Source organism: Bactrocera latifrons, unplaced genomic scaffold (genome assembly GCF_001853355.1).
Source record: "Bactrocera latifrons isolate USDA-ARS-PBARC rearing strain unplaced genomic scaffold, ASM185335v1 scaffold_59, whole genome shotgun sequence".
Taxonomy (NCBI): Eukaryota; Metazoa; Arthropoda; class Insecta; order Diptera; family Tephritidae; genus Bactrocera; species Bactrocera latifrons.
Window position 1 is genome coordinate 603,703 of NW_017537256.1, and position 23,494 is coordinate 627,196.

At 36.3% G+C, this 23,494-nt stretch overlaps 5 protein-coding genes across 8 annotated transcripts in view; 3 read left to right on the forward strand and 2 right to left on the reverse strand.

The window, feature by feature from the left end:
• The first annotated feature begins 3,371 nt into the window (after positions 1-3,371).
• LOC108974834 (endonuclease G, mitochondrial-like) lies at positions 3,372-4,902 on the forward strand. 2 transcript variants are annotated; one of them, XM_018942923.1, is made up of 3 exons: positions 3,372-3,618; positions 3,708-4,284; positions 4,792-4,902. In XM_018942923.1, the coding sequence occupies exons 1-3, from the start codon at positions 3,457-3,459 to the stop codon at positions 4,860-4,862; spliced, it is 810 nt and encodes a 269-aa protein (XP_018798468.1). In that variant the 5' UTR covers positions 3,372-3,456; the 3' UTR covers positions 4,863-4,902. The 2 variants fall into 2 exon arrangements, with proteins under 2 accessions (XP_018798468.1, XP_018798467.1); XM_018942922.1 differs by lacking the exon at positions 4,792-4,902 and having other exon boundaries at positions 3,708-4,783.
• An 825-nt stretch (positions 4,903-5,727) lies between these two features.
• On the forward strand, positions 5,728-12,990 carry LOC108974835 (protein transport protein Sec24C). Its single transcript, XM_018942924.1, has 11 exons — positions 5,728-5,985; positions 6,219-6,635; positions 6,702-7,211; positions 7,277-7,500; positions 7,568-7,809; positions 7,869-7,984; positions 8,042-8,290; positions 8,348-8,797; positions 11,199-11,367; positions 11,445-12,235; positions 12,319-12,990. Exons 1-11 carry the CDS (start codon positions 5,728-5,730, stop codon positions 12,457-12,459), a joined length of 3,567 nt encoding a protein of 1,188 aa, XP_018798469.1. The 3' UTR covers positions 12,460-12,990.
• Positions 12,991-16,569: 3,579 nt separating this feature from the next.
• On the reverse strand, positions 16,570-19,738 carry LOC108974853 (Golgi phosphoprotein 3 homolog sauron). Of its 2 annotated transcripts, XM_018942944.1 has the most exons (6): positions 19,666-19,738; positions 19,100-19,537; positions 17,564-17,691; positions 17,366-17,484; positions 17,127-17,302; positions 16,806-17,054 (listed from the first exon to the last, which is right to left on the reverse strand). In XM_018942944.1, exons 2-6 carry the CDS (start codon positions 19,316-19,318, stop codon positions 16,806-16,808), a joined length of 891 nt encoding a protein of 296 aa, XP_018798489.1. In that variant the 5' UTR covers positions 19,319-19,537; positions 19,666-19,738. The 2 variants fall into 2 exon arrangements, with proteins under 2 accessions (XP_018798490.1, XP_018798489.1); XM_018942945.1 differs by lacking the exon at positions 19,666-19,738 and having other exon boundaries at positions 16,570-17,054; positions 19,100-19,318.
• A 363-nt stretch (positions 19,739-20,101) lies between these two features.
• LOC108974844 lies at positions 20,102-22,661 on the forward strand. Of its 2 annotated transcripts, XM_018942934.1 has the most exons (6): positions 20,102-20,392; positions 20,457-20,615; positions 20,679-20,817; positions 20,869-21,683; positions 21,762-22,003; positions 22,062-22,147. In XM_018942934.1, the coding sequence occupies exons 1-6, from the start codon at positions 20,203-20,205 to the stop codon at positions 22,068-22,070; spliced, it is 1,554 nt and encodes a 517-aa protein (XP_018798479.1). In that variant the 5' UTR covers positions 20,102-20,202; the 3' UTR covers positions 22,071-22,147. The 2 variants fall into 2 exon arrangements, with proteins under 2 accessions (XP_018798479.1, XP_018798478.1); XM_018942933.1 differs by having other exon boundaries at positions 20,104-20,392; positions 21,762-22,661.
• The window catches only part of LOC108974845 (ATP-sensitive inward rectifier potassium channel 15), a 3,661-nt gene continuing 2,740 nt past the window's right edge, over positions 22,574-23,494 (reverse strand). Inside the window, exons 6-8 of the mRNA XM_018942935.1 lie at positions 23,253-23,359; positions 22,829-23,168; positions 22,574-22,764 (exon numbers count right to left, since the gene is read on the reverse strand). Coding sequence (XP_018798480.1) covers positions 22,741-22,764; positions 22,829-23,168; positions 23,253-23,359 — 471 coding nt within the window. The 3' untranslated portion in view covers positions 22,574-22,740. The remainder of the gene's footprint in view (positions 22,765-22,828; positions 23,169-23,252; positions 23,360-23,494) is intronic.

Below are 23,494 nucleotides of genomic sequence, written 5' to 3' on the forward strand. Positions count from 1 at the left end.
CTAATTCTATTTTTCTTGGTACTTTTTGTTGGTATGACGATGTGATATCATCTGATGGTGATGGTGATAAAAGTTACAACTATTATATTTCCTGTGTTTTTTGACTATAATGTTGCCAACTACAAAATTCTTTCGCTTACGTGTTTTCGAGAGAAAGATTCTGCGGAAGATTTGTGGTTCTTTGCGCATTGGCAAGGGAAATACCACAGTCGATGGAACGATGAGCTGTACGAGATACGACATTGACATGAATTAATAAACAGCGGCCACGCTGTGCCAAGTAGTAACAGCCAGGGGAAGCAGAGAAAGAAATGCACTCCGTTGGAAATATCAGGTGGAGAAGGACATGGCTACGTTTGGTATCTCCGATTGGCGTTTTTCGTTTTTTCTCCGAGAATCTGCTCATATGCCGTAACTACCGATATCGGACCACTGTAGCCCATAGCTTCCACACGGACTGAACGATAGGTATCAAGTGGTTGTATGGAAAAGTTTTTCATTTGATGAGATATCTTGAAGAAATTTTGCATTAATTGTTACTTAAGCCATTGATGTATTCTTCGAAGAAATTATTTGGATCGGTCCACTATAGCTTATTGCTGCCATACAAATTGAGCGATCGGAATGAAGTTCTTGTATCAAAAACTTTTTTCATTTGACGGGATATGTTCACGAAATATGGTGCAGATTATTATATAAGGCAATGATGCAATCTTGGAAGAAATTTTTCCGATCGGATCACTATAGCACATATAAAAAAAATTGTGATTACAAATTTATTAATTTAAAATACTAGTAATGCAAGCATAAACATGATTTATTCATAAACTGCAGTAATTCGATGCGAAATATTCACCATAAATCATTTAAATGGATAAACCGCCAAACACTTAATTGAAATTTAAAGCTCTTCTATCCACACATGTCGCACGTTTAAATGCTTCCATAACAAAATTGACCCTCAAAAACGTACCGCTGTCGCTCAAGCTTGCACTTCGTGTCATTAAATACGCCACTAAGTGTTTCCTGTCAACTTAAGCAAAAGCAAACGCAAAAGCAAAGACAAATTTATTTAAAAATTTATTAGCTGCACTTAACTGCTAGCCACAACGTGATGTGTATGCACACGTTAGAAGCACCTCAGCACACAGGTGAGCGAGTGGGTAAGAGGGTGAGCGCGTTTTGCCAGGCACAAACAACCTGGTCGCTGGCGGCCCACAAATGTTCACACATACTTTATGGCCACAAACTCCAATGATAACACAGTATTAGTGCATACATTTTTCTATTATGCAAATTTTCCACACACACAACAACGCGCGCGCACACTGGCACAATAACTTTTATACTTGAACACCTATGTTTATACCTATAATGTACATGTCACTATGTATGCAGTATATACATATACATATATGTGTGTGTTTAGGCATGTATGTTTGTATGTGCGCTAATTTCGGCTTATTGCGCCACATTCCACACGTCAACGCTTTGATAAGGGCGCTGAAAATTCGGCCTTCGGAAGCATCAGCAGCATAGAACAGTGTTGTTACGAGTGCACCTCCCCTGCCACTGCGCGCAGTTTGGATTTTGACGTGTTGGTAGCAGCTTTTTAGGCCTTCATCGCATCTCCAATCGATGCGCAAACAAATGCTAATGAGCAAAACCACCAATTAAGGTTAATATGAAACCGTTAACTTTTCAACGACTCGCGTTGATGTACTTGAAACACGTGCTAAGTGTCAATGAGTTTGGCTTCATTAAAAGCGCGCCGAAGTTTGAGTTACATCAATACGCGCTGATTTTCATGTGATAAATTTTAATGACACTTTGCGAAATGCTTAAAACATTGCTTTTCGAAAGGTTATGTGAATTGTTACTTCATTTTCTGCAAGTGATAAATTTCCTAAGGGGGTGAAGAGTTTTATTTAATTTCAATAAAAATTTATACAAAAAGATACAAAAAGATTGACGCCTCGAAAGGTTATGCTGAGTGTTTGATGGGGTTGGAAAAGGATCATCCAATAGCGCTGCTCCAGCCTGCTCGGACGATTGATTCGACTATTTAATATCAACAAGTGATGAGATTGAAGCAAGCAATCAAAAAAAAACGACCACAACTGATCAACAGAAAGAGCTTCGTCTTCCATCAGAACAACCCTAGACCACACACATCTTTGAATATTCGGCAAAAACTGGGAGAGCTTGGCTGGGAAATTTTGATGCATCCACCACATAACCCTGACCTTGCACCATCGGACTTTCATTTGTTTGGGTCAATGCAGAACTCCCTTAATGGAGTAAAGTTGGCATCAAGAGTAGCTTGTGAAAATTACTTGTCTCAGTTTTTCGCCGGGAAACCAGAAATGTTTTACACTGATGGAATAGTGTCTCTAGGGGAAAAATTACAAAAAGTGGTCAACCATTTGGTTCATTAAAGTTCATTATAAATATAAAAAAATAAGTTGAAGTTTGATTAGAATTACGAAGAGACTTTTTCGACTGACCACTCTATATACATAGATATGTATGTATGTCTTAACCGCACTTGCACATTTGTTTTTATTTTAAAAATTTCAAATCTTTCATTATTTTATTTTTTTGCAATAGCACTCAACTTTCTCTATTCTCGCCAATCAACATTATACACCACTTTGCCAGTGCCCACTTTTCTTACTATAAAATTTATAACTTCGTTTTAGTCTTTGGAGACACTTTTGTTTTTCAATTTCCCTTTAGCGTTGCGCGCCTTGAAATCTTAAGTGTTTTTGCAATCTGCTTTGTGAGTAGCAAGAAGATCCATGTTAAAAAAAAAACTCTTCATATACATAAATCTTTTCAGTGAATTTAACGTTTATCTCCGTTATTGCATTTATGACCGCCTTTTATTTTATGCCTGCAGGCTAACTTTGCGAAAGTTTCTGAAAAACATGCACATACACATGTCAGCATATACATATGTATATAGTATTGCGCGTAAGACATTAGAGGTTTTATATTAGCTACTACTTGCCGTGTACTTGTGTTTGTGTGTAAACCTATTTGCCAAAAAAAACTGATTTTACTACTAAGCTTTATAAATGGTGTAATAATATCTCTTGATGGGCATTATTTTAAAAAGTTTAATGTGATAAAAAAAAAGGGCGGCACAACATCTAAAACAATTGCTTTGCCACAAGCTGTAACAACTTTTTGTTTGTACTGTATTAAGTTTTCACCGTATACTTAAATATTTACTTATTTTGCCTTTTGATCACACTTTTTATAAACACTTCAAAAGTTGTTGTTCCTGCTGTCAAACTAAAATTCAAATTCCCAAAATTTAAAAATAAATTGTGTAGTAAAATTAGAAAATAATACAATTACTTTTGGCCAGCTATCACAAAAAACCATTAAACAAATATATTATTATAATATATACACACATATAAATGTATAGAGATAATTAACGGCAGCATGCCTTTCTTTGGTGTTGGTTTAACATTATTGGTACTCACCGGCAGCAGCTTTTTCGTTCTCGGCGCCTATTATCAACACCATGATTTCTGGCATAAACTGCAACAGCTCATACAAGAGGATCCATACGCGTTCTATATACGCGAAAAGTTATATGACGCGGTTGGTCACCACTTTACACTTATACCCACACACATATTATGTGATATTTGCATATTTATTGCCTATGTTCACAAACACTTTACTTGCAGCTGCCACTTTTTAATCTTAACCGTCGGGAGCAGTCAGTCGGTAACGGTTCGCGTATGTCAGAGATCATGAAGTACGGTTTCCCTGGTCTGGACGATATACGTGTTTATTCTGATTTTGTACTCTCCTATGATCGGCGCAATCGTGTTGCACATTGGGTTTACGAGCATTTACGTGCGCCCTGTGTCCAATCTAATGGTGGTGGGGCAAGTCGGCATGAAGCAAATTATCAAGCCGATATGAGTGTGCCTTCTAACTTTCGAGCTGATGTAACTGATTACAAAAATTCTGGATTCGATCGCGGTCATTTGGCTGCGGCAGGCAATCATAAGTGTCATCAGACACATTGCAATGAAACATTTTATCTGACAAATATTGCGCCACAAGTTGGTAAGGGTTTCAATCGTGATGCATGGAATAATTTGGAAATTTATGTACGCGAGTTAACCGAACGCTACGGATCTGTATATGTTTGTACCGGGCCGCTCTATAAGCCAAAGTGTCAAGTGGCTGGGATTACACAAGGAGAGAATAGCAGAAGGACAGACGGAAGGTGGTGTGTGGAATATGAGGTTATTGGTGAGAATACTGTTGCGGTGCCTACGCATTTTTTCAAAGTAATCACTGTGGAATCAAAATTACCGGGCGGCCAACCATATATGGAGGCATATATAATGCCAAATGCGCCTATTAGTACAAATACGAATATACGAAATTTCCTAGCTGACATCAGAGAGATTGAGCACATTGCCGGTTTGCAATTCTTTAATGGGTTGCGCCGCAGCTTCTTCTTTGGCACTAACTACACTACGACTCCGGAATTATATAATAACTTTCAGTAATTCATCTGTCGTGGAAAGATTTACATTAAATATGATAGATATTTTAGAAAATATGCACATTAACTTACCTGTGTCTGTCTAATGGTCTGAGTTGTCGATATGGGGTGGCTGCGAAATTTAAACACTTATGTATTAATAGCACGCACCTTGAATAAACTTTTTCAGCAATATTAGCCTTAACACTACACTTTTCATATGTTAAATTTCACATAATTTCACCTATTGCTTTCTTAAATTGAATTAGATTTCACAAATTTGGTTAAATATGTTAAATTCCTGCACTCAAAAAAAAGCTTCTACCAACTGTCAAAATAGGCGCGAGGGAAGCGGATGAATGCAAAAAGGAAACGCTGAATAACAGAACTGAATAAGAGATAAAGAAACAACTGTCAATTTTAATCTCCATGACAAAACCAACTTTACCTGTTAGCATTATATAAATCAATAAAATAAAAACCAAACGGCCTTTTGTAAATATTAATATTTATTTAAATTAATTGTTTATATTCTAAATTTCTTTTATTTTCAGCCACTTCCTTTTTCCCACTGAACATACGCTAGATTTTTCTCATCACCAGCATTACCACCTTACTTTGATTTTAAAAAAATACTTTCTTGTGTTGTATATTAATAATTTGATTATATTATTAATTGATGAATGTAAATCATTTATAAACAGTTATTTTGAAATGAAATAACAAACGCTCTCATTTTACTTGCTTGTAGAAGTGAGAAAATAAACAAATTAGCATTGAACTGGACATATGTAGCGGACCGGCAACACTGTTTACGTGGCAAACGTCAAAATCCGTATGTAAAGCAAATTGTAACTGCTGCTCTGACGTGGAAGTGACATTTTTTCTCAATTTCTTTATCGGGTTTTTAAAGAAATTTAAACATACTTATTGTTAATTAATAATTAAAAAACCAATTAGTGTGCGTGTTAAATAAGAGTACTTCAGGGTACTTACATTATATCATTATTACCTGGGAAGTTTCGTGACTTAACAGGCTACGAATCAAGATTACATTTACCAACAAAGTGAAGTGATTACAGTGAGAAAGTTCAGTTTTTCTGTAGCAAACAGCAATTCACTATCCATACACTTCCATTACTTCTGCAAGTATAGGTAAAAGTAATTGATATAAATAAGACTCGAAAAAAATAAAAAAAAAAAGCATGAATCCGAACATGTACGGAGCGCCACCGCAGCAGCCACAATATACACCAGGCTGGCCACCAGCTACACAACAGCCAATGCAACCAGGTGGTGCATCACCACAGGTGGGCCCACCAGGCGCTAGTTATCCACCCAACAGTGTGCCACCAACATCAGCAGCATCCACACCTGCTGGGCTACTTGGTGCGTTACCACCACAACAAAACTACGGGCAAGGACAACAACCAGGTTTACTCAACGGCAACTACCAACAACAGGTTTGTACTAGAAGCTTACAATAAAAATGAAATAAGTTTAAAGTTGGTTTAAGTGATAAGAATTACAACAACGTGCAAGTAAAACATACTTTCGGGTCAACGAAATCAAAAGTGATAAGGCCACATAATATTGAAACTAGTCTTTTTGCCACTTCCGCATACTGACTGTCACTGTAATTCATAATTTTATTTATTTATTTATTTTATTTTATTTTTTTTTTTTGTACATGTAGTTAACTAACTCAATGGGTGGTTTATCCATGAATGCAGCAAAGCAGCCAACACCCATACCTCCCCAAACCAATACTCCATTTGCGAACGCTAACATAGCGAATGCTCCATTCCCCACAACAAACCCTCAAGCCGGCGGTCCAGATGCTCCACCTTTATCAAATGGTCCACCAATTAACGCGCAATCCCAACCACAACAGCAAGTATCGAATACTAACAACAACTTTATTTCGGGTCCATATACAAATGGACAGCCAGCTAAAAAATTGCAGACGCAACCACCACAGGCACCCAATTCCATGTATCCACCGGCACCAAATACATCAACGCCTCCAATGCAATCCATACCGGGAGGACCCAATCAGATGACAGTAAACAGCGCAAACATACCAGGATTGCCACATATGCCTCCCAAACCGGTATGTGTAATTAGTAAATTAAATTTTGCGGATTTTAAAATTATATTAATTTCGTATTATTTTCAGAGTGGTATGCCGTTACCCGGGCAACCACCAGTTGCAGCAACACCACCAACGTCGATACCTGGTGGCATGCCACAATATCAACAACCCGGCGCACAACAAATGCCGCCACGGTCAGGTCAAATTCCACCACAACCCATGTCGCAGCCGCTTGGACCACCGGGCCAACAACAACAACAAACGATGTTGCCTGGTCATCCCGGCATGCCGCCTACATCCGCAGCTGCAACATTGCCAGCACAACCGGGCATGCCGCCAATGCCAGGCTATCCACCACAACCGCAACAGCAAGGATATCCACCACATACACAAATGCAGCCAAACCAACAACAACAACCTGGTTTTCCTCCGCAACCACAGCACCCTGGATATCCATCACAAGCCGCTCAGCCTGGCTATCCGCCACAACCCGGTTATCCGCCTCAACAACCACAACAACCTGGTTACCCTGGTCAAATGATGCCCCCAACACAACCTGGGCAACCACCAATGCCCGGCCGTCCTGGCTATAACGTAAGCTATATTGAACATTATATATTGGTGTTGTCTAGGGGTAATGTTGAAATCTTCTTTTGCAGCAACCACCAGCTCCAGGCAGCATGTACCAACAACCACAACAGTATCCACAGGCCCAACGCCGTCTCGACCCCGATCAGATGCCAAACCCAATTAGTGTTATTATCGAAAATCAACGTAATGCTGGTGGCGCTTTTGTCACCAATCAGCCGGGTCTGCTGCCGCCATTGGTAACCACCAAATATGTTGTGCAGGATCAAGGAAACTCCTCGCCACGTTATGTTAGGTAAGCAAAAACTAAAAAATTTCATATTTGTGTGTTTGCTTAATATGTCCTACCTTTTCAAACACAGATCATCTTTGTATTGCATACCAGCAACCGCTGATTTGTTAAAAACAACTGCTTTGCCCCTAACCCTTATCGTCTCACCAATGGCCCGTACCGTAGAGGGTGAATATGAGCCGCCAATTGTGAACTTTGGTGAATTGGGACCCATTAGGTGTAATCGTTGCAAAGCATATATGTCGCCAAACATGCAGTTCGTGGATGCCGGCCGGCGTTTCCAATGTTTGATGTGCAAAGTAACCACGGAAGGTAATATATTATTGACGCTACAAGCCTTCTTATCACTGAAATTTCACTTGTTTCTGCAGTGCCAACTGAATACTTTCAACATTTAGACCACACTGGTCAGCGTGTCGACAAATATGAGCGTCCCGAATTGGTTTTGGGCACATATGAATTTTTGGCCACGAAGGACTATTGTCGCGTAAGTAAGGTCGTAGCTCATTAGCAACAAAATATGATACACAATTTTTTTTTTTAGAATAATACACCCCCTGAGATACCAGCATTTATATTCATACTTGACGTTTCTTACAATACCATCAAGTCGGGTTTGGTACATCTACTGTGCTCTCAAATGAAGCAGGTATTGAAGCATCTGCCTGTGGATCAGGGTCAAGACAAATCGAAAGTGCTTGTTGGTTTTATAACCTACAACAGTACTGTGCATTTCTATAATATAAAAAGTAGTTTGGCACAACCGCAAATGATGGTCGTCGGCGATGTGCAGGTGAGTTGCATGGAATTTTAACAATTAAAACGATTTACTTTCAAATCCACTGCCCAGGACATGTTTATGCCGCTGCTCGATGGCTTCCTTTGTCATCCCGAAGAGTCGGAGGCTCTGATTGACGCCTTGATGGAACAAATACCGAAAATGTTTGTGGATACAAAGGAGACGGAGACCGTACTCTATCCAGCCATACAAGCTGGACTCGAAGCACTGAAAGCTTCCAATTGTGCTGGCAAATTGTTAATATTCAATTCCACATTACCGATTGCTGAAGGACGTGGCAAGTTGAAAAATCGTGATGATCGTAAATTGCTCGGTACTGAGAAAGAGAAAACAGTGCTCACACCACAATGTGTTTCGTACAATACGTTGGGACAGGATTGTGTACAGAATGGTGTATCGGTCGATTTATTCTTATTTAATAATTCGTACATAGACATTGCAACTCTGGGGCAGGTATCGCGTCTGAGTGGTGGTGAAGTCTACAAATATACATACTTCCAAGTAAGTTTTTTTTTTAATTTTTATTGTAAGTTTTAAACATTATTTTTAAATTTCTTATTTTATTTTTATATTATTTTATTTTCTTTATATTTTCATATGTTTTTCCTGGTATATTTTTTACTCATGTAGCTTGTTGCTTTTGTTGTTTTTTCGCCAACTGTGCCATTCACCGTTTTCTCTGTTGTTATTTCGCTTTTTTAGGTCAATGGACAAGAAGTGCGTATGGAGAAGCATCCAACTGTGGTTGGCTTAATAAAAGGTATGTTGTTACTGTTGTTGTTGTGTTTTTTTTTACATATTTATCATTACATTTTTGCCGCTGTACTCAATCTTGACTGTTGCTGTGTGGTGGTGGGTGTGGCAATGCAGCGCAACTCAAGCAAGCAAATCGAGTCAAGTCGCGTCGGGTACTTACACACACACAAACATACATAAATGTTATATGCATATGTGTGTGTGTTGGTATGTTTACCACAAAGTGGATTAAACGAGTATTGTATGCGCTTGTGGTATTCTATTCAGTAATTGCGACAGCGTAAAGTGTCATTTGTGAGTAAGTCAAAAGATTGCCACTTCATTAGGTTCAATGTGTTGGCCGAAGTTCGATAGCTGCTATTTTATGGTTCATACATATGTATAATGTGTGTAGCAGATCCATGTAGAAATGATTTTAAGCGCTTTTTTTTATGAAAAAAAACGAATTTTTTTTCGGAAGAAAGCTTGTTTTATAACAGTTTGTCATAAATAGGTTAGTTTAGGTTAAACTGGTATGCCAGTAAGCCAGTTGGTAGGTCCAAGAGGAGTAGCTATCCTTTCAGATGCCTGCACTTGACACGAATTTTAACAGACTCTGCGGTCTCACTATTGATACCTCCTCCAGCGTATCATACTATGGCGACCCCATATGCTTACAGCGTAGTCTTGTCAGCCAATGAGGGACAAGAGATGCTAGATTGTTTCCCTGGTGCCCTGCTGTAGACATTTCCTGCAGTCTTTTCGATTTGTCAGCCCCATCCTGCGGGCGTGTGTCTCGCTGGCACTCAGTAGAACTGAAGTTGCTTACTTTTGGCAACATGCCTCTTAACATCTCCCATCGTACACCTGCATAGTGAGGAACGTATGCTCCCAGTTAAAGAGCATGCTGAGCTTCTCTACAAACTTTCGCGGAAATCATTCCTGCAGTCAACTGCTTGGAGTGGAACCGCCTGTTGGGAGCAGGTCCTTGTGCTTGGTACTTGCTCGACATAAAACACTACGTCGATCAGACTTCGGACGCAGCAACCATCAGGCATGCACTGACCGCCATACACAGTGCAGCCTTTAACACCTTCACTGACTCCCTCGAAGTGAATGGCGTACCTGGAGTCAAACTACMACCCATTGTAGACGAAGAACTCGAGTTGCCGCGAGAAACTAGAGTGACCCCTGAGCAGTTTCGTTCTGTATACTGTAGCAGGTTAAACTTCTACTTATCCAGAAAAGGTCCTGACATATCAAACATGCATATGTCCAGCGTGCAAYGAGTACCCACATGATACCAGCCTCTTCTTTGSATGCCTTGWCAACACTGCACATCTGACACCCTTCYTCTTTAAACCSTTCCTTCTTATTTCAAAWATATTTTCCTTTTCCGTTTATTTTCTTAAATTTCGTTTTCCTAAATTTATTGCTTTATTTGCGCTTTGCACTTTCCCCACCAATAGAAAATCGATACTCTGCGTTTCCTGCTTTCGAAGCGTCTATATATTTGTACACTTCTACATACATATGTATGTTTCCATCTGCAATACATTAATCGCGACATAAATCATTTTTTACCACTTAAGCTTCCAGCAATCACTCATCCTGCAAACGACCCAGCAGCCAAGCAACCAATCTTCCTGCAGTTGCAACTTGAATGGAGACACATTCCTCTATGCTGTCTGTGTGTACAATGTTAAATGCCAGTCGTCCAGTTGAGTGACCCACCACGTCTGCCGTCTGCTCGTCGAATCGTCCGCTTGTCCGCTCGTTTCATGCCGTTCCGTTTGTTTGTCTCGGATGCGTGTCGCAATCTTTCCGTACAAATATGAGCCGGAATATATAGTACATATGTATGTTCATGCGAGTTTGTATGTGTGTGTGTGTGTTTTTTTTTTTTTTTGCTATCGCCGCTTTACTACTTTCATATCACCGCTCGCTGTCCGACTGTCCGTCTGCGTGCTTTTATGCCTTTGATWGGGCCGGCGCGACAGCATGCAAATCGGCCACTCCACATAAAGTCGGGTGTTGTGCAAAATATCNTTTTATATTGTTTTTAAATTGTATTTTTTATTATTTTTTTAATTTTATTTATTAACCTTGTTTTTTAATTTTTTATTTTTATTACCACACTTCAACAATACATCAATCTCTTTTTCAGGCTGACCTTGATGGTAATCGCTTGATTGAGGACATCATTAAGAACGTATCGCGCCCAATTGCTTTCGATGCTGTGATGCGCGTGCGCACTTCGGCCGGCATACGCCCAACCGATTTCTACGGTCACTTCTTCATGACGAACACAACCGATGTGGAACTGGCTAGCATAGGTGCGTTCATTTCGAAATTTTACTGAAGACATAAAATATTTTTAAATTGTATTTTTTTTACCGTTACTCGCCAACAGACTGCAATAAGTCCGTTGCTATTGAAATTAAGCACGATGACAAGTTGCCACCTGAAGAAAATATATACTTACAAATAGCTCTACTCTACACATCGGTTAGCGGTCAACGACGTTTACGTGTTTTGAATTTGGCACTTCGTGCCACAACAACAATCGCAGATGTGTTCAAATGCTGCGACTTGGATGCCATGATGTTGTTCTTTGCCAAACAGGCTTGCGCCAAATTGTTGGAGCACACACCGAAACAGGTCAAGGACAATCTGATAAATCGTTCGGCACAGATATTGGCATGCTATCGTAAGCATTGCACTTCGCCAACATCGGCTGGCCAACTTATACTGCCCGAATGTCTGAAATTGTTGCCACTCTATGTTTCGTGTTTGCTGAAAAACGACGCCATCTCTGGCGGTTCCGATATGACACTGGACGATCGCTCGTACGTAATGCAATTCGTGCAGACCATGGATTTGAATATGTCTGTCAGCTATTTGTATCCACGATTCATTCCAATACACAATGTCGATGTTGATGACAACGAATTGCCCATGTCCATACGTTGCACACACGAAAAAATGAGCGAAGACGGCGCCTACATACTCGAGAACGGTGTACATCTGTTCGTCTGGTTGGGTCAATCGTTGCCGCAAACCTTCATCCAGCCACTGTTCGGTGTACAGTGCACACAACAGGTGAATGCTGAACGATTTGCCATTATTGGCGAAACACCGTTGGCGGAACGCGTGCGCAATATTATCGATACGATCATGAAGGAACGAACCAGAAATATGCGTGTAAGTAGTCACATGTCAGCTTGTGTGTTTTCGCGCAGCGTTACTTATTTTCTTATATTACCATTTGTTTCATTTGGAAATAGGTAACATGCGTGCGACAAAACGACAAACTGGAATCAGTTTTCCGTCACTTCTTGATCGAGGATCGCGGCACAGATGGCTCAGCCAGCTATGTGGACTTCTTGTGTCATATGCATAAGGAGATTAAGGATTTGCTAAGTTAGCTTGTGGGTTGTGGTAAAAGTAGCAGCTGCAACATGTCGCAAAGTGGGAATGCTGCCAGACAAACAAACACAATGTATAACACAACCAGCCAGCTAATGTGCCGTAGCTATTCCCAGAATCGTGCACGGTTGCATCGGCTCTCTCGTAAACGTTGGTAGTTGATTGTGTATGAATACATATACACATACATACAAACAAATATACTTGAACGCATACGCATACAATAGACAGTTCCATATACTTATTGCAATTTCCACATCTACCCACATGCATACACATATAATTATATTATATTATATAACCGCAAACTAATTTAGTGTATTTTTTGTCATTTTGAATGCTTAAATAACATTTTGATTTGGTATTTGCCTTAACGCTTCCTTCCCCCTCTTTTTTTTTTTTTATTTTGCATTGTCTAAACTTTTGCTTGTGGTCTATTATTTTCCGCGTAATTTAGGTATATATATACATACATAATATTGTGCAAATTTTTAATATTATTATTTTAAAAATGTTAAGAAAGAGAGAAGATTATCATATTTGCAAAATATATACGAAACTACGAAAATATTCAATTAAGTATGTAATTTTATTGTATTATTAAAACTGGTATAGTGGCATACGTTAGTTATATTTGAAATTAAGCGAAATTTTCCCATTGCTTACACATCTATGTTAGTTTTATGTGCGTAAATAAGAAATGTTTCCAATTTGGCGTTGCTCAATTTAAGTAAAAACGTTGAAATTGTCAATGACGGCCGGTATTGGTAAATTGGTATAATGTCAAAAGTACTAAAATTGTATTTGCTTCCGTAGTTAATTAGACTATAAAGTTGGAAACAGCAATTTTCCATTTAAATTTTGAACGTTGTGGCACTGTCACCCTTAAAAGAGACATACATTTCATAAAATAATCAATAAATATTAAATTAAAATTTAACACTACTCGAATTATTTTTTCATAGCAATAATGGATTTCTAAATGATTGCTTTACGTCCAATTTAGTTGCGATTTGTCTTGCTTAATCGCCAGTGACAAGGTATATAAAACTAGTTTCGATTATAATGCTTCTCTTTCGCAAGAATTTCACTCCGTTGACCTGAGCGGTTAATTAAGCAGTCTTGATTGCATTCACGCTGATGTTAGAAAACTCTACGGCACGGGAGTGATTTTCAGTAGCAATCCAACATAGAAATATATACCCTTGACTTAATATGGATGAAGCTAAAAGCTTAACAACTTGTAAATTACCAGTTAAAATCGTTCTTAATGTAAACTTCCGAAGTTGTGCTGTTAATATTGTTGTTACATAAAAGCATTATCCAATTACATTGTTGTACACTTCCAAAGTGATGTTGTTATTATTGTTACAACATAGAGTATTCTACAAATGTATTGGTGTATGTTGCGCAGGTCAGGTAAAGTAATGGCCCCTATTAGCGATGTACTGGCTGCTGATCATACTTTTAGAAGTTATGTCACGATTTTTTTCTTCAAGAATGTACTAGCTTATATTATTTTATTATATGTATATCTTTTAATTATGATCTACTGCACATGTCTGCTCTCCAATACACGTTGATATGGCTTGCCTAGTGCATTCATAATTGTAGCAGTTAGCCATCTTTGGAGACAACCTTTAAACTTTACCACTAACCGTAGTCAGAGTAAGGAGCAACAAAGAGAACCACACGTTTAGTTGCAAAAACTCTTAAACTAATATCAGAGTAAGAGCGTTACAAAGTGTTAGCACGCCATATCTGACTTTATTTTTCTAATTCAGTTATTCATTATACCCTAAGCAGTATATATCAAGTTTTTCGCAAACTCCCAGTTGGTCAAATACCCTATACACTTATACTTTCCAAGGGAGCTGCATATAGCTGTCATACCAACTGACCGCTCGCAATCAACTCTTGTATGGAAAATTTGTTTATTTGATGGAATATCTTCACAAAACTTTGCACATGTTATGTTCCGGGGAAGCGCTTCAATCTCTGAAGTAATTGTCCAGATCGAACCACTATAGCATGTAGCTGCATACCAACTAAGCGATCAAAATCAAGTTTTTGTATGGATAACTTTTTTATTAGACGAAGTATCCACGAAATTTAATATGCATTATTTACAAAGACAACGATACAATATTCTAACAACTTATTTAGATCGAATCACTATAGCATATAGCTGTCATACGAACCGATCGAACGAAATAATTTTATGGAAATTTTTGTACATGTGTAGGGTATTAGAATACTTCACAACCTATTAATTGGAGTTGAAACACTTGTATAAACATTTCAATTGGGAGCAATGAACGCTGAAGCAAAAAATTTTTCAGTTTTAAACTAAATTTAACTATTTCATTATAAATAAAAGTCAGCCACTGCAGCTGATTAAACAATAAATTAATATATTTTTATGTACAAACATACATATATGTAGGTATGCCATACATATATACAATAAAATTTTACAACAGTCGGATCTACTTAACTGGAAGGGACCCAGATTTTTTATTCGACCAAGTAATGTCAACTCGTCAAAATTCTGCCAATACAACAAAAATAACAATAAAATGTTGCGCAAATCAATTGGTTAACCAAATAGCCTACCTAAAACGATTACCGTTACGCTTTAAGCGCTGCAAAGGAAACTGCAGCAAAATAAAAATATCAATATTTTATATACACTGTGCTTTATATGTATGTAGACCATGTAAATGAAATTTTATTATTTTAAATTAAATTATTTGCCTTCATAACACTTCGATAATGCTGAGACAAGACAAGTTTATTGCTCTATTTATGTTTTCATCTCAATGGTTATATCATTTGTTGCTGCATTTGTGAATGCATTGAGTGGCTGCAACTGCATTACACAGCATATGAACTTATATGTATGTAGGAGTATACATATGTACATGTACATAAAGTTATATATGTATGTAGCTATATAAACAAGTTTTCAAAGCAACTGCGTGCCTGCGTTGCAAGTTTCTGCCATTGATTTGGAGTGTGTAGTGGTGTGATTTGCTATTGTTGTAGTATACGTGACTTTTACAAACTTGTATGCTTGCAAGAATATAAATGAATATATACTATTTTCAATTATTTTGCATTAACCCATAAAAGTACGCAATATTATTTACATAGTATATTTCAAGATAAAATATGAATTTATTTAGAAAATAAATTGTATATATGCTTAAATTTAATTAGTTTGGGAAATGGAACAATTTTGTTTGTTGTCTCTTTAAGAAAGAAGTGCTCAATCAATTAAAAAAATTATCTTCAGTTAATTTGAAGCGGCATTAAATGAATTATAACAGCAAAATGGTCAAAAATAATATAAATAAAAAATGGCGTGTTATATAAAAGGACCCGTTCAGTGGCTACAACAAAAACTTTAAACAGCTATATTTCAATTGAAGTTTTCATAAACAGCAAATTATTATTCAGTGCTTGTCTTACTAATACATTGCAGTTGTCGTTATTCGTTTGTTACATAATAAACTCAATTGTTTTCGTATTTGTTTCTTTAATTTTCTTATATTCACATTGCAATAACTATTCTTAACATGTTTGTGGCTTACTACACAGAGACATTGAGATAAAATGCACAGACGTTTAGAGTTCCTCACAATCGTGTCTTCTATTTCAAATATTACGTCTGCAGCTTTGGAACAAATTTAGCAAGGAATTTGTACAAAATTAAAAAGCACATGATATTGAGCTTGGCTCTCCGAATCTTTCGACTTTAGTGATGTCTTTGTGAAACTCAAACTCATTTTGCTTTATATATGTAATATTATCTATATAAAATGCCTATTGTTTTGTGTTGTTATCTATGATTTTATTACTCTTGCATTTATCGTCTGATTTTGGTTTTTTGTCAAATATATGTGTCCTTTATTACCAATGCTAATATTATTTACTCTGTTTTTAAATACTATTTATTATGCAATAATACCTCTCTAATTTTATATATTTCCATTATTTCAAAATTGTTTTAATTTTTTCTTTATGTGTCTATATGTATGCTGTATATTTTTATTATTTATATTTAAATTTTTTATCTTTCACAACAATTGTAAATAATGGAAAAGTATATGTATGTAGTGGCATTCCGCAAGAAAAAATTAAATACATCATATTTATAATATAAATTTATGATAGTAATTATTCTCATATGTTAGAAAAATCCATTTGTTGGTTTTTGTTTTTTTCTACTAGATTTTTGTAAACTATGTATATTGTGTATGTATGCATGTAAATATATAAAAGTGGCATTGGCAGATAGCGTGATTGCTCATCATTCAATCCCATAATAATTAACAGGATCTTATTTACTGAAAGCCATAAACACTGCCCAAAGTATTTCGTTTGCGTTCGGTTTGGCCGCCTCCGTTTCAAAATCCAAGTCCAACAATTCACGCACACGCTTCATGGCCAATTCATAGTCGTCGTCATTTAGCGGCGCAAATGCATTCTCGATTACGTCACTAGCATGCGCCAAAAATATTAAGGCCAAAATACGTCTATCCATGCGTTGTGGATCATTGATCCATTTGGAAAGTACGGCGTCTTGTATCTGTGGTGCATACGAAATAAACATATACAAATATAATGTTATTTAAATGTAATTATTACAAATAGTATGCACCTTTTTCACTAGACGACATTTGACCACATTATCGCTAAGCGGATGTGTCGTCATATCGAAAAGTAAAAAATTTTGTTTCTCTGTTGTCAGCACGCCCTTTTCCACTAAATTCTTTGCCAAACGTTCACGCACGTTTTTCAATTGATACCGCAATTTCAAGGGATTCCATGTTTCGCCTACAATTTAAAGCCAATTGTTAATTATGATTTTTTTCTTTTGGTGAGCGTGTAGTTAGTTACCACTCAAATATTCTATCCAACTTTGCACAGTTTCTGGTGGATCTGTTTCTTTAATATGTTTTAACGCTTCGTCAAGTAACACATCACCGGTCGGCTGATCTGATTTCAATACGAGTTTTCTATAAACAGCAATTATAAATTTAAATATTTGAATTTTTATAGTAATTATTAAATTTTCGTTTAATATTATTGCTTTACCTGGAACACAAGCCGCGGCGACGCATACCCGTTTTCTCCATCATCACACGACCTCGCAAACCGAGTTCAATGAGAATGCAGCCACGTAGACCGCTCGATATGCAATCATTCCAAAAGGATGTGTATCCCTATAAGTTGAACAATCATATATTAAAAGATGAAAAATTGAAAAATGTAAACCACCAAATACATTTCAAATAAAATCAGTTTCAAAACCACAATATATGTAAGCAACATATGTATATACATAAGTATGTATATGGACATAATTACTATGCAGGAATAGATTTTTAAGTGAACGAGCGGCCGGGTAAGGCGGAAGTGAAATTTGGTGATAAGAAATGAAACCACTGTTATTATCACAATCTTGGTTAAAACATAAGGAACTACTTAAAATAATTGAAATGTTTTAGCCTACACAAGAGGTATTAAAATGATGGAAATATATATATTTACATGCGTACATACACATATGTGTAATATATGCACGTTCATATACAATTATTAACATATGTGTTAATCATTTTAATAGTTATTTTAAAAGTAATATATTATTGCTTTAATGAGACCCCTGCTATTTATTATCTGAAAAAGTAAACTGGAAAACCCGTAAGTCGTAGAATATTAATCATAGTTCCAAAAATTTTATATTTGGGAAGCATATCCGTATAGTATTGTTGTTTAGTTTTTTGTGATAACTAGAAATACTTGTTTAATGATAAGAACGAAAGCGATTCAGTCATTTTGCTTGATAAAAGAATTGCTTAGAGCATCAAACATGTATGTGGGTATATTTTGAGAAATTAGTTACTTCTATAATTATCTTAAGGGGTTTTTATTGAGATTGATTTATCCAATTTCAAAATTAAGTAATTGTTAATGGATTTATTTCTATTTTCTTTATGTGTGTCATTGAGGCCAAACGTCGATTAATGAGAAAACTCTTATTTATGCAAAATTTTCAAATCAAAACCCTATAGTATTTAGTATACACTTTACATTAGAACAATAATTGTTCTCTTATAATTACATTAATTTTTATTACCATTAAGTTGAATTAACATTTAATAGAATCCACACAATTGATGTATGTACATAGATACATTCCTTCACAGTGAACTTTATATGAAAAAAATTAAAGGGTGCGAAAATGGAAACAAAGACACAATATGTGCCTACGTTGAATGTTAGCACACTTCGTAAACAGAGAGGCAACTACAAATACAAAAATGTTCCGCCACCGCATCAAATGTTAATGAAGGTAGCAGAAGCTCGTCATTGCCATAACAGTTTGAAAAGTTAAAGGCAGATAGATATAAAGACGTCAATTCTAAGTGAAGAACGTGTTAATTGCACCACATTGATAAATTGAGCTTTGGCTCACTTATTTTCGTTAACTGCCAGTATTTTTCTCTTAACTTCAATACTACAGTATTGTTTTTAACTATAATACCCGCATCTAAATAATTACGGCACTGCAATAATATTAATACAATTCCAGAAAAATTCCGATAACGCTACAGCACAACTATTTACCTCCTTGTCTTTTAGGCCCAACAGCAACACTTCTTCCATAAGTGTTAGACGTGTCTGTTTGGAATCTCCATCATCTATATTGTCCTCTTGATCTTTATTACTATTATTCAAATCGTTATCGTCATCCGGTGTGTTTGCATTTAGGCCAGCAGCACCACCTTCAGCTCCATTATCCCGTGTTTTAACGGCTCGTCTCACCAAACCATCACTCCGGTTCATTTTATTTGTTATATTATTTATTGAAAAGAAAAGCTCAATTTATTATGTCGCTATTTACTTAATTTTTTACCCGTAGAAATATACGCAAATTTTATTTGTCAGCGCATTCGTAAGTAATTGGTGAAGTGGCGCTCCGCTACGTTTTGTTTTACACCTTTTCTTTGTTGCTGTTATTACTGTTCCTTCCGTTTCTATGTTATTTTGTGTCACTTCACTTCACTGTAACAAGTTATAGCTATTTACTTTTATTTAGTTATTATGTGCAATATAAATATTTTAGATTTTTAAAGAATGGTTATAAATTTGCTACACACTTTGCTGAAAAACACAATTTTACGATTTATTACCGATATTTACGATTGGATAGAGGAAAAAATAATTTTCGTCGTAAATTTTCTCCTCCTCTAAATTCTGACATTTCCTTCCACGACAGATATCTTTTTGACAGCCAGTATTGCCAATAATAACAAATACCTGACTGAAACAGCTGTGCTGGTTAGACAATTTTAACACCTACATTGTATTGATTCAGCAGGTGTATAGTGAATACGTGTGATAATCGAAAATTCAATTAATTTCGAAGTACATATAGTATTGCAAAAACCTACAATACATTGCTAAACGTACAATAATATAAGTAAAGTACTATAAGTATAAAGCAATAGTACTATTTTCATAAGAATAATTATCAATAATAATAATCTTTTTATGGCACCACTGCATCTGCCAGGGTTTCTTCACTTTCCCTACTTTTTTGCCGCTAGCTGTCGCTGCAATACAAGTAATCTGAAATCAACATAAATGTTTGAAATTGAAATTTAGTTGGTGTTCCTGCTGCATAAAATTGTATTTTCTTAAAGGCCACACTTAAATAATCTCGAGAAATGTATTTAATATCAACGGGGAAGACTACTGTGCTTTCGGATTTTATTAATTTAGATACAAAATCTATTTATCAGCATGCAAATGGAGAAACAACGGATTTTCAGTTTTACGCCCGACAGCGTATTTTCCTGGAGGTGAACAAAAAGTCAGGTCTGGAAATTATGCGAATTAAGGATAAAGGCAATAACAGTAAGCATACCATGTAGCATATAAAAGTTTGTTATCTTGCAAAAAGTAATGTTTTTATATAAAGATTTAAATATTCAACGAGTACGCAAACTAAATATCGGAAATGTCTACAGTGCCGCTTGCGCAAAACAATCGATGGAAGAAATGGCTTTTGGTGGAGTAAATGGGCAAGTTAGCATATACAATTATAAAAACTCTGAGCTGATACATCGGTTTAAAGCCGGTTAGTATGCAACATATTTTGATAATCGTATATACGTTTATTAATGTTTTATTATTTATATAGATAATAATCGTAATAGCGTTTTGTATTTGGATTACAATGGTACGGATGAGTATATATCTTCTGTGTTTGAAAATGGCCAAATCAATATATACGGAACCAAAACAAAGACTAAAATCGATAGCGTAAACATAGATGGCAAGTAAGTAAACACAAGTCTTGATTTAACTCAATTCTAACATTTTCTTCTTAGCTCTACTTTGGCTCGCTTTCACCCTACCAAACGTTTCCAATTTTCTATAGCATCATTTAAGGGCGCTGTAACAGTTTATGATTTGCAAACTAAACGCAAAATATTTAATTTAAATGATGCACACGCTTCGCCCTGTCGCGATTTATGCATGTCCGCTGCAACACCTGATTCTCTAATAAGCGTCGGCTACGATTGTATTGTTAATGTGTTCGACACGCGACGTAGAACACCACAAATGAAACTAAATCATCCTCATCCCCTGTCAACGGTGGCAATGAGTGGTTGTGGCACATACTTTTGTGTGGGAAATTTAAAGGGTGAATTGATTTCATATGATATACGGAGTGTTAAAAAATGCTTAGCAACCAAAAAAGTGCATGATTGTTCTGTTACAAGGCTGTCATTTGTGCCGCTATCTGAAGATGACGGAAGTACTACTTCAAGTTTCAGCGGTATAATAGCTAACAATACTGACAGTCCAACGGAATATCTTGGCGAACAACAAAAATCAACCGCAACAATGCGACAACGCGACTCCTTTTGTGATTTCCTAGATTTTCAGTCGAATAAATTAGATCGCATGTCGGCTCGTTTCACGATGCGACGTGACAGTTTTGATTGGGATACACTTGGACGGAAACCAAAAACCGAGGATACCACCCCAACCTCAGCGAAACTTAATGGGAGCAGTGAAAACCTTAATGAATCTGCTGAAAAATCGACTGAAAATATTTCCAATGGAAAATTAAATATGAGTTTCGATTATGTTAATACACGGCGTAAGAACTTGGAGGACGGTAAAAAACAATTTACGAGTAAGTTCACATTATGAATGAAAATTGCTTTCGTGATTTTATTGTTTACAAATTCTGATCTTTTATTAACACCCACAGCTCCATTACGCGACCGGAATAGTATATCGAAACTGGTTACTAATTTGAAACAAATTGAAGAAGAGGAATCCTCTCACATACTACATCAAAACAATGTTAGCAATAATAGTGACAAAGAGAATCCATCAAATGCGGAAATGCATTTCGACACCCACGGTCAACTGGATAAACCGTTAAATGCGTACAGTAGCACTCCGATAGATAGCATAAAAGTTAAGAAAGTAGATCAAATAAAATCAGAGGTAATCAACGAAAATAATAATGTGGAAGCTGTAAATACTACAGAAAATAATCATTTAGAGGAGGTGAATATTACTGCCACACCAGGCGATATTTTAAAGCACATCACAGATTTGCGCTTGGAAATGAATACACGGTTTCAAAAACTAGAATCGGAAATAAAATTTAATGCTGAGCAAAATAAGTGGCAAATCTTTACGCAAATGGCTGACATTTGGGCACGACAAATGAACACTAGTGAAGATATACGTGATGCACTGAGCTATCTGCTGCAAACTGATCCTTTTGTCAACGAATTTTTGCGTTTGAAAGATGAAAACGAATTACTGAAAGCACAGCTCCAGCAAATCATGGAGAAAAAGTAGGTAAATGACTTTGTTATAGGCAACTCTTCGTTTAAAATAATTAATTAAAAATATTTTAAATATAATGTAGTGAATTAAGTAAACGCACTGAGTAGAAACTTATTAAAACGAAATTGTATTTCATTTATTGCATAATTCCACGAAAAAAGACTTTATGCTGCCAAACAGAAATCATACACATAGAAATAAGGATTAACTGAAAAATAATTAAATGATTAACATAATTGTATACTTTATTAGTGCAAATATAAAGTTTTGCCAGTTAATAAATGGAGTTTTAAAAAATTACCTCAAATATTATGCATTTGAAAATGATAAAAAAATATACATACATATATATATAAACCAATTTAATTACGTTCATTGAAGCCGGACTAATCTATAGTTTTCATGTCGACCTGCAAAGAAAACGCAATTAAAACTTGTAGAACACTTTGCATTTGTATGCCACTTTAAATGTACCGATATAGTTGTATTGAAATTGCTATAGTCAACGATATAACGCTCATTGCGTGAGTCGTAGTTGATAATGTTGACAAAGCGCTGTCCCCAGAAAATATCTTCGCATGGCACGTAGGAAGTGCGTGCCTCCGTTACCATAGCAGTTGCGGCAGAGCAACCAACAATCGACACATACAATTCAAATTGTGCTTCATTCAAATCTTTAGCCGACTTCAAATAGTACAAAGGGCTGGTCTCATCTATGAAGTGGCATACGATTTCTGGCCAAACAATAATTTGCTCACCATTGCCATCCAATTTCAGTTCAGTGCGTGTTTGCAAGAACTCGCCCTCGCGTGTGCTAAAAATAAAATAATTAAAATAGGACTTAGTTAATTTAAAATAAGGACTTATTTCAACACTTATCACTGGTAACAGGCCTTACGTTTTCCCCATTATGAGATAAACGCGTATCTTCGACTCTATGACTTGTTGTTTGCGTGGATCGCAAACGCGAAATAAGAGACAGAGTTTGCCATCCCGATGACAAATCTGGAAAGTACATAATTATTAACAAAAAAAAACGGAATGTAATGGCGCATTTTGAGTTGGAAATTCAGAAAAATTCGAAAAATTTAGATTTTAATTTTTTCTTCTGGTTACTATTTTTGGTTTTTTTTATTTTAT